This window comes from Aplysia californica, unplaced genomic scaffold (genome assembly GCF_000002075.1).
Source record: "Aplysia californica isolate F4 #8 unplaced genomic scaffold, AplCal3.0 scaffold00156, whole genome shotgun sequence".
Taxonomy (NCBI): Eukaryota; Metazoa; Mollusca; class Gastropoda; order Aplysiida; family Aplysiidae; genus Aplysia; species Aplysia californica.
Window position 1 is genome coordinate 155714 of NW_004797426.1, and position 10997 is coordinate 166710.

Consider the following 10997-nt stretch of genomic DNA (forward strand, 5'->3'; position numbering starts at 1 on the left):
TTTTCCTCAAAATACATCAAAACATGTCCCACATTTTGGCGATTTTTTCCTATATGAAGGTCCTCCAACATTTTGCAAACAAAAATCCCAATAACTTTTTTATTTATCAATGGATTTTTAATTTTTAAAAACCATAGTTCTTAGAATTTACTCTATTTTCATTTAAGTCCATTTTAAAGCAATTTGGATGAAAATTTAATTTTTCATTGTCATTGCTACTGTGTGTAACAATACTGCCCTACGATCAAACAGTGGTTAACTTGAAAGTTGATACTACTTATGCCGTCACTTTCTAGTGTAGTAACATCAGCACACTTCATGATTAGGACTTGTGCGTGTGTGTAAGTCTAAAGAAAGTGAGGCGGAGGTGGGCAGGAGACCTTTTGAAAATTGAGTTAGCGGCAATCTTCATCAAACGGTAACCAAGGCTTCTCCCAAGGGGCAGGTTGTTTGGTAGACACCACTTCCCTGTTCAAGTCCTTTAAATTTTCAAGAAGTCCAAAAATAAGATGTGTGCTTTTTAAATGAAAGACAGCAGTCAGCAGCAGCAGCTGCAGCGGAAGAGATGTGCTTCTGATTCACAATTGAACATGTCTGCCATACCATACAAACTCTTGAGTCAGTCAGAACTAAAAGACAAGGAACACTATTGGGACAGTTGGTTAATTCTAGTGATGATCTGAATCTGCGAATGTTTTGTTGTTTCAGCGTGTCGCGGGTAGGCTAGGTGTAGGCTACTCATACACTAAACTTAGAATACAACTCTTCTACTCTCAGATTCTACTGAACTGTGACTGTGACAGTTCCAGTCCAGTCTCACAGTCACTGGTTCTATCGAGTCTTGGAGGAGAAAACGTAACAAAACAACATGGGGATAAAAACTTTCCAGAAAGATCACCTACCATCTCTCCGACAGCGCAACAGGCGCTAAACGTGGGCTTCAAAGCTGTTATGTTTGCAAAGTTTGATATCCTCCTCAAAAAAATACGATAATATCACCCAGGAAGTACAACTAGGTAGCCATATTGTTTTAGTTTGATGCATTTTGGGTTCAGATATCAGTAACGGACCGAATGGGATTTATCAACATTGAAATCAATACCTGTGAATTAAAAAGATACGTTGATTTAATATTACTAAAATTCCAAATGAATATAGATCTAGATTCTGATTAACTCCTACATGTAGTCTTTGAATTATATTCTCTCATTTTCATTTCCACAAGTCAAGAGGTGAAAGCGGTGTAGATGCAAATTATATTACACTTTCAAAAAAGAACTTCTTCAGGGCAAAACAGACAAAACAAAAATGCAAAGCTCAAAATAAATGGTCACTGAAAAAGTAATAAAACGTATTTCACGTCAATTTAGCATAACCAGGGTAAATAATCATTTAAAACTGTCTCTGTAATTCTGCTTTCAAACATTACCGTGAAATTGGGAAAGTCGACAAATTTATCTCATCACCGGTCCTTTTCCCCTTGCATGCCGTTTGGAAGCGCAGGTAAAACATGACAGGCTGACATTTTAAGTTTTATACATCATCCAAATAAGTATTCTGGCAATTTATTGAAACTTTTATTCTTTTTTTTATTAATAAAGTAAGCAATACACATGGGTTTGTCAACTTCAGGTTCATAGTTTTCCTCGTTCACAAGTCTCACAATCGATCCCCGATTCCTTCCCTATTTTCGATAACGGGATGGGCGCCACGAGTGGAATAGTTACAGTGTGAAGAGCCACGTTTGGTCTTCTTACATCGCCTTTCTTCGTTTTAGTCTGAAAAACGATAATTCAGGTTTGACAAGTGTAGTTTTTCAACTAAGTTTGACTTTCGCAGAATTTATAACTGGTTATTGTGTCAAAATCTAATTATGGAGCAGATGGGAGAATAGCAGAAGAAGCTGACTTTGTCCTCACCCTCACCACTCACCAGTCTCAGCCTACCCCAACTCCAGTCAGCTACCCCCACTGTTGGGATCATACACCTTCTTTCTTCTGTCTCTGTTGCCATTTGACGATCTTTGACCTTTGTTGAAGTAGCTAAGTTGAAGATCTGATATGATATTTCTGTCTGAAGTTGAGCCCTTGTAATCAAATAAACTCTTGTGCATGATGACCACCACACCACATTCCAGATGAACAGGCGGATAGTTAGAGAATGTCAGGAGTACGCCATTTTCCTATATTTATAGTAACATCCATCTTGTTTGACCTAGCCTATTCTTTAACATAATAATATAATGAGCATTATCATCTACACTTTGCTAAAATGAAAGAGAAGAAAAAGCGGTGCTTTTTCAGTAGTTCCCACCCCCCTTATTTGAGCCTAACCTAGATCTACATCTATACGTTTGATTCGCGGTGAGCTAAGATATCAAACCTAACAACTGCAAAACATTAAAGGGAGTGTATACAGACCCGGTAACCGGGAATAAAGTCACAAAGTATACAGACCCGGTAGGGGAACTCTTTTGTGATTTCGGAAACTTTCAGCACCCTCTTTGGCTCAGGGTAGAACTAGATCTAGATCTAGGTTCTTCTAGATCTATGGCCTAGGTCTAGATCTAGACAGACAGATATAAATCATTGATCTAGTTTCGAGGCTAGCCTAGATCTAGATTCTAGATCTAGATCTAAAACTAAATGAAGATTGCGGATGTCTTTTCGATGAACGATCGTTTTTCCCCTGTTTTGGAGTTAGAGGAATCACAATTTGAAGAAAAGAACAATGTCATAATTTCAATCGAGCAGTCTCTCTCTCTCTCTCTCTTTCTCTCTCTCTCTGTATCGCTCGCATTCTTTTTTTCTTTGTTTGTCTCTGTCTTTCGTTCCTTCCTGCCAACTGGCAGACATGTCATATTATATACATTTTGCTAGCACTTCCCCCTGCGCGCGCTCTCTCTCTCTCTCTCTCTCTCTCTCTCTCTCTCTCTCTCTCTCTCTCTAACTCACACACACACACACACACACTACCGGGTCTGGGCGCTGAAACCCTCCGAAATCACAAAAGAGTTCCCCTACCGGGTCTGTATACTTTGTGACTTTGTTCCCGGTTACCGGGTCTGTATACACTTCGAACATTAAATTATGGTAAAATTCAGGGGGGCATGCCCCCCTGAAACCCCCCTTCCTATTTTTATTAGCCCCCCTGAAACCCCCCTACTCTTGTGGCCCAAACCTGTGAATAAAATTGCTGGGTGGGAACTACCGAAAAAGCTTTCTTTTTTCGAAGTGGCTATGCGTACGGCCCTCCCGTACGCATAGCCACTTCGAAGCATCGAGGCTATGTGTACAGCCGTCCACTTCACTTAGGCTTTGTAGGCGGCACATAAACTATCAAACTGGACAATACAAGTGGACAAACTTAAACCCTGGAAGCGCGCAGGCCCTTTATATAGGACGTGAGCCAGGGAGCGCGCAGGCCCTAGATCTATATATAGGGAGGACCTACTGCGATTGAGAAGCTCCCAGCTATAAAGGGCTAAGACGCTGACCTTTTTTTCTATGGAAAATTTCAGCATTCCTTGTAAGGAAAATGGTGTAGATCTAGTAGTAAATTACAGGTCAAAGTTATAAATAGTGACCAATGACTTTGCAAGTTATCTTGACCTTGTAGACAGTCTCTTGGCCAAAGATCGTACTAACAAAATATTTCACTCAGCCAAAAGGGTGTACGCGGAAGTCCGCACATTGGTTCAGATGATGCTGCAGTCTTTGTTTTGAAGCTCTCTTTCGTTTCACCAGAAGAAGAATAGGAATAGCACAGTTTGTTAGTTTCACTTTTATTATATATTTTCACACAAGTAGGGTAACTGATCTCAAAGTCCGCACTTTTTGGAAGAGGGTACCACAGAATATTGAGGACACTTTTTTAATTGGCTCAATTATAGAGAGTGAACTATCTTCTTATACACAAAATCTTTGTCTTGGCAAAGATATCGATCGATAAAGTGACGCAGTCCAGCTGAGCGATTATCAAGGCCGTGAGCATATTTCTATCTAAATTTAAGGGCCGTACGCATAGCCACAGGCTTTTTTTTTTTTTTTACTCCTTTTTTTTCCGATGAGACAGTAGGTCTAGAACTTCTTTTGTCAGAATGAAGAACACTGTTTTATGACACTGTTACTCTAAATATCGGCCAATGGCGTACTCCTGATGTTCTCTAACTATCCGCTTGTGTCCAGATGACATGTCATGTGGTGAAGAACAGTTGTCAGGGAAGGGCTAGGATAAAAGTTCTACCGGTTTCATCTCTCATCTCTCCTGTTTGAGAAGAACACTGAGGATTCTCTGAAGGGATAAGATCCCAAACACAGAAGTTCTTGAAAGGGCATAAGCACAGTGTCTTGGCATAAGCACAGAGTGTCTTCTTCCACACTAGAAAAGTTCACCTTAGACAGGTGGGACACATACAAATGCCAAACTCAAACACATGGTTCCCCAGAGCTATTTTTGACAATCTCCGGTTTTGGCTCCAAGAGTAATGAAATATTAATGGTATATTTAAATGATAGTTGGGATTGCAGTAGGCTAGGCCTATAGGAAAATAATGGAATGGGCCTAAACCAGATTAGATCTTATCTCCTATTTTCTACTCAGAATTGGTGTATGACTTTGTGGAAGATTACATGTATCGAGATGTATCATGGCTTGTAGTTGACTATTATGCTACCTGTTGTTGTGTAGTGTGTTTAAATTGTAAGGCACCAGAACTTTTTAGAATCTAATCATGTGAGGGAAGGAATTCGGTAACGTGTGACCAATATGAAATAGAGGTTTTGGGTAAGGGGTTGGGTCAGGGTTAGGTCTCTTCTCTATTGTATTTGTTGGGGCGGTTGACGTTAGAGAAGTCCTTCCCGTGTGTGAGAGTGGGTGGTGGTGTGTAACCTGAGACAGGACGTGTGGCTCTGCATTGGGCCGTATGGTGTGTGAATTACGGTTTTGTTTGTGTGAGTGTTTGTGATTGAATGTGAAATGGATCGAGAAGTGATTGCACAAAAGGGGTGGTAGATGTGTTCCGACTCTGACCAGTGTTGGTTGCATTGTCGTAATTGTGATGTGGTAAGGGCGATCTTCTTTTTTTAAAAGAAAATAAATAAAATCTGTCATTCTAAGGCTCATCAGCGTCACTCTTGCTTCGACACAGAAAGACCAATCACTTTCCATCCTTCATCTATTTATCGAGTAATATAGCGGGTAATTTTCATGACGGTTGTGTTTTATTGTCGGGACTTTTTCTCATTGTGATTTACTTAAATTACAGATGTGTCAAATATATTTGTGTGGGTGGTTGGCGGGTGCTCTGGTGTGGTTTGCTTCTTCTTTCCTATCAAACATCTATCGTCCTTATCTCCCTTTCTTCTTTTTTTATGTTTGTTACTCTCTTGTAACGCCTCTATTCTTCTGGCTCTCATATGACCGTATGCAGTTGCGAGCGCCGTAAAACCTCTACTTAAACTAAAATATATTTGTCAATCCCCGTGTTCAAGATATGTATGCTCAACTGTATTTATTTAAAGAAGTATATTTGAATGTATTATTTTTGTGTTTCCTTAGGGCCTGAATCACAATGACGAATCCAAAGGGATATCGCCGCGGTACGCGGTACATGTTCTCCCGGAAATTCCGGACAAAGGGTGTCACCAAGCTGTCACGTTATATGCACGTGTACAAACGCGGAGATATTGTTGACATCAAGGTATGTTACAGGTGGCTGGACTAGGAATATGCTCCCCATACATAGTCCATATTTTTTGGTGGTGTGGTTGTGTTCCTCGGGGGGGGGTGTAAAATAAATCTTGGAAAAATCGTAGTAGAGTCTGTGTGTTTAAGAAGCAGCATGAAGATCACATGGCTTGAAGATTGTAATTTCCATTTTAACTCGCTGGCTGTCGTTACCAACAGTGCAATAGTTGGCCTGGACATACAGGAAACGCCAAAGCTGCACCCGTCAGTTTTGATTTCATCACTGTTTTTACACTATTTGCTAATCTGTGTTTAGCCAAGCCAATTGTATGAAGGGAAACCCTGCTATTAAATGCCTTGACTAGACTTGGGCTGAGATTTTGTTTTGCATAGTCGTTGCGAAATGTTTCTTCTTCCTTTTGATTCTTAACCCTAACTCTGACAAGTGGTTTCAACAGGAATGGCAAGGCTAATCAGCCGAAACATGCACATGCTTTACAAATAAAATTTATGAACTTGTATCAAATAATAACCCTACAAAAGTATTTATTTTCTGAAAGGTAATTGAATGAACTTTTTCATTTTGTATTTGAACATATGATTTGATTTAATTTACAAGGGGTTATGTAACTTTGAAGTCCAAGATGGCTGACATAAAAAATGTACATACTCATTAGCATATTCACCAATCTAATATATTTAATGTTATGAAACATGTGAGATAGCAGAAATATAGGTTTTTCAATAACTTTTCAGAAAATGTATAGTTTTATAATTATAGGTTTGAGAAGAACAGGTAATGGGTTATAATGACTGTTTCAATTTGTCATGTGGTCTGTTTCGAACACGACTGATACTCGCAACTCTCACACCATACTCAATTTAAAAACACTCTAAGTACAGCGATTGGTTTTCAGCAATCTGCTTGTAGTCTGTAATATAAGTAGTATTGCAAAAGGAACCTACTTTACTCTATAGCTCTCCTTTTTCTGCCCCTCTTAGACTCCCAAAGGTAGTGTTCTATTTGAAAGAGAAGTTGGGGCAGGATAAGAACTGGTAGCCCCATTGTCTGTCAGATCTAATCCCAATTCTTTACTGAACACCAATAAATCCATCACTAATACTGTCTAAATTACTTTCCCTAGTCGATTCACTTTCAAATGTATAGAACAAAGATCGATTTTTGGCCATTTTAGAGCCACATGAGTAGCACAAGTGATAGATCTACACTGGCTTGTGTTCCGATCAACAAGCGTTCTAAACATCCCTCTGTTTTGAAAGGAAAATCTCTTCCCCTAAGCCAGAATGGTAGAAATATTCTGATTGGTTGAAGGTCAGCCTTTTAGCCAAGGAAAAATCACCTTAGGAATCCCCAAATATTTAGTTGGAAGGCAGAAGCAGCAGTTTACTATACGGTCCTATGAGATCGGCCCTGCCAGTTTCATCATATTCATGTCAGGAAATGGGCCGATCTAATCGGCCCTTGCCAGAGTTACGGATAAATAAACTGTTCAAAGTGTGATTACATTTTCGAAACTCCGAAGATGGCTCTACTATTTTAAAAGCGATGCTGTTCACGTGAGCTAGGACAAGCAAATGATGAATACGATATTGATGAAAACAGAAGAAGTTAAGGGTCGATTCAGATGAATCAGATTTAGAATCTAGATCCAGAGCCTGACCACGAGGGTGGAGTGGCTGCTAGGTCAGAAGTAGTAAAATTAAAACATTTCGAAGAACCTACAGTGCCAATTACGTTTTATTTTTCGTAAACTACATTTATTTCTCTCGTTATTTTTTCGCCATTTTGTGATATTGGTTTGGTTTTGTATTTTGGGTTTTTGTTTGTTTTTATACTTGTATCCAGGTGGTGGGTTATCTCCCCTTGCTTAGTATTTGGGAATACTATAGACTTCCCGTTCAAACCCTTGGGGGTGTAATGGGTTATGGTAGTTGTTTCCTTGATTCCCCAATCTATGCGGATGTAATGAAAACTGCTGCCAGTGAAATAAGTCTGAATGAAGGGCTAGTTTGCTGCTAGTAATGGTAGCTGCAGTGGGGAAATGGATCAAGTTTCATTAATTAATATTGTGGGAATCATCTTCTCATGGTAGTTTTGAAACCTTGTGTGCACACTTCTTTTTTTCAGGGTGATGGTGCTATCCAAAAGGGTATGCCCTACAAATTCTACCACGGAAAGACAGGCCGTGTGTTCAACGTCACACCACATGCCGTCGGTGTGGAGGTCAACAAACAGAACGGGTAAGATTCTTCTCTTACTGCACTTTGTTGTGGGTGCTGTTCCCATGTTGGTTTCACTACCATGCCTGGAACTAGATATTGATGGGATGCTTTTAAAAAAAACAAACAACAACTGTCATTTACAGTTTTTTCTGTTATGTTGGAAGTGCAAGGTGATCTCTTTGACAAAGATACGGTTCTGAAAGAGGAAAAGAGAATGTCGTCATTAATTGTTAATTTTTGTGATGTGTGAGCCACAAGGTTAGCTTAACCTTGAAAGTGAGGAAGGAAAAAAAAATATATGAGTATACTGTTGTATGTGAAAGGACAGTTTGTATTTCTGTTTTCTTTTTCACTTGATGTTACATTTTTTTTATAAATAACTTTGTACTTAGTTCTAGAGCACAATGCTTTCTTTTATTTGAGTAATTTGCCTGTATTCAATTTGGGCAGCCCTTAGTGTTACTTTTGTATTGGAAAAAAAATGAAGAACTTTTTACTTACATCTTCCATCATATTGGCGATGGTTTTTGTTGCTTGTGCTGTGTATAGCTTACATTGTACACTATGAGCTCTACTGACTGGGAAGGGGTTCATTTTGGAAGTGAAATGGGGGAGTTTTTATACTTTGTCGTCTTTGAACCTCTCCTATCTCCTCATATTATAATGATTACTAATTACTATTTTGTTTTGTCTGTGTGCAGCAACCGCATCCTCAGCAAGAAGATCAACGTGAGGCTTGAGCACATCAAGCACAGCAACTGCCGTCTGGACTTCTTGAAACGTGTCAAACGGAACGAGGCCCTCAAGAGAGAAGCCAAGGAGAAGGGTGTCAGAGTCAACACAAAGAGAGTGGTGAGTTGTTGGCTCTCAGGGCTACATTGAGATTATATTGGTTGAGAGAAGGGGCCTCTCTTGGTCTAGAGGTACTATGTTTGCCTTTCATTCAATAGGTTCTGGATTTGAAACCTGTCGGTGACGGGGGGGGGGGGGGGTGGATTCTCTAAAATTGTCTCATTTCGTATCCTTCCATGTTCTGATCTCCACTACCCCGTCCTCTGGGTTCCTTTCGCTTTAATTTTGACTCTTTTCTACTGTTTTCCTTGTTTCTTCTTACTGCTGTCTTTCAACTGATAGTGGGTGGTTGGCGGGTGCTCTGGTGTGGTTTGCTGCTTCTTTCCTATCAAACATAGATCTATCGTCCTCATCTCCTCCTCCTTTTTTATGTTTGTTACTCTCTTATAACACATCTAATCTTCTGACGCTCATATGACCTTATGCATCCCTGATCTTAGGGCAGGTAAAATCCAGCTTCCAGCCTTTTCGGATACAGGTGAAAAATCTTGTAGGTCCTGTGTGCAAGTTGAGAGCATTAAAAATCCTTTGGTGGGCTTTGGCTGCTACCCAGGCAAAATTTAAAGTTCCTACCAAAACTTAAAATACTCCAGTCTGAACTGTAGCAGGAGAACACAAAGAAGGAGTGTGGGGAGATGTGGTTACTTTGTGGGTGTTATTGTTTTCTGTGAAGAGGTTCTAAATTTTTCTTGGTCATGTGGTACATAGGTGTTGAGTCTATCATACTCAAACGTACTTGTAACTGTCCCCGTGGTTTGATGCACCCTGCATAATTTAGCAAAATGTGATCATTTTTTGCATAATTTCTGGTTATTTTCTTTTATCGTTCTTTGTTAAAATTAACGGAATCGCATAATTTCTCTTTTTTGTGCTCAGTGTGCATAAGTTCAGAATTTTTCTTGCATAAAACGACGGTGACAGTTATAAGGCTTTGTCAGCCATTTGTCCAACTTGTGTGTACTCATCAAAATGTCGTGTTACAACTGTTGATGTCTCGCGTGTGTAATGAATAATAATGGTATATGGGTAGAGTGTTGGCCTGTCTCTGCTTCTTCGAGTGGAAGATTCTACTAATCCCACTTTTCTGTGCTGTATTGGGTTTTTTTCCTCACGCTTTTCTTATTTTTGCTTGGAGGGGGGTGGGGATTCTTACGTCGTGTGAATTTTTAAGCCCCCCCCCCTCCTCCTGTAGTAAGTCATGTTTCTTGGAAGGCTCCTGTAGTGGGTGGGTTAGTCTGCCACGCATAATTTAGCAATATTTGATAATTTTTTTCATAATTTCTGATTATTTTCCTTTATCGTTCTTTGTTAAAAAATTAACAGAATCGCATAATTTCATATTTTTGGGCTCAGTTTGCATAATTTCATTAAATTTTTTTTTGCATAAAACCAAGGGGACAGGTTAGTAAACTCAGGTCCTCAAAGGTCATCAAGAATGGGATGACTTGTGGGAAGATGGGTTCATTTGTTTGTGCTTGAGTAATACACATTCCTCAGAAAGAGCACTGCGTTCTGGGGGGTCATTAATAGTATGGTAATGATGTGTTTTTATCATTTTTTGTCCCATTGGGATTTAGGCTGTGTTGTTATTGGGGGGGGGGGGGTTCTTTTTTTCATTCTGAAGGTTTTGTGTTTTATTGTTGCAACTTCAAGTGCCTCTTTCTTGTTTTGTTTTGTTGGTTCTGAGATTTTTGGGTTTTTTTCCTGTTGTAACCTCAAGTCTCTTTCTCTCTGTCCATTTTCCACAGCCTGCTCAGCCCAGAACAGCCCACTTTGTGAGCACCAAGAGGATCCAGCCTGAGTTCCTCACACCTATCCCATACGAGATCATTGCATAAGGAGAGCTGGTGTTAATAAATATGTGAAAAATACTTTCACGAGTTTTGTAATGTTTTGTATAGTGTTTTTTGTCTTGGGAAGGAGGGTGCTCTGGTGTGGTTTGCTTCTTCTTTCCTATCAAATTCCTATCATCTTTATCTCCCCTCCTTCTTTTTTGTGTTTGTTACGCTCTTACAGAACCTCTAATCTTCGGCAGTTATATGACCATATTGTGTTGCATGTGCCGTAAAACTCTTACTAAAACTAAACGAAGCTGGGAAGTAACGAGAAAACTTGGCGGTAGAATATCTTTAGTGTCTGACTCAGTGTATCTGGCAAATTAGACCAAACCCTTTTTTTTGTGTGAAAATTATGTTCTTCACAGCCTTTATTAC

General features: G+C 39.6%; 2 protein-coding genes across 2 annotated transcripts in view; one reads left to right on the plus strand and one right to left on the minus strand.

Annotated features, from left to right (window-relative positions):
• Nucleotides 1-1050, minus strand: part of LOC101859011 (ubiquitin carboxyl-terminal hydrolase 12) — a 15127-nt gene extending 14077 nt beyond the window's left edge. The window contains exon 1 of the mRNA XM_005097496.3: nt 903-1050. Within this exon, the coding sequence (XP_005097553.1) occupies nt 903-905 (3 nt within the window). The 5' untranslated portion in view covers nt 906-1050. The remainder of the gene's footprint in view (nt 1-902) is intronic.
• Nucleotides 1051-1400: 350 nt separating this feature from the next.
• LOC101859239 (60S ribosomal protein L21) lies at nt 1401-10655 on the plus strand. Its single transcript, XM_005097497.3, has 5 exons — nt 1401-1503; nt 5560-5701; nt 7838-7950; nt 8634-8784; nt 10533-10655. The coding sequence occupies exons 2-5, from the start codon at nt 5573-5575 to the stop codon at nt 10620-10622; spliced, it is 483 nt and encodes a 160-aa protein (XP_005097554.1). The 5' UTR covers nt 1401-1503; nt 5560-5572; the 3' UTR covers nt 10623-10655.
• The last annotated feature ends 342 nt before the right edge of the window (nt 10656-10997 follow it).

Bases quoted from the DNA above. Each gene is read 5' to 3' on its own strand.
- LOC101859239 (XM_005097497.3), top strand. From the start codon at position 5,573: ATGACGAATCCAAAGGGATATCGCCGCGGTACGCGGTACATGTTCTCC. The intron at 7,951-8,633 runs GTAAGATTCTTC...GTCTGTGTGCAG, and splicing joins GAGGTCAACAAACAGAACGG to CAACCGCATCCTCAGCAAGA. The intron at 8,785-10,532 runs GTGAGTTGTTGG...CATTTTCCACAG, and splicing joins GAGTCAACACAAAGAGAGTG to CCTGCTCAGCCCAGAACAGC.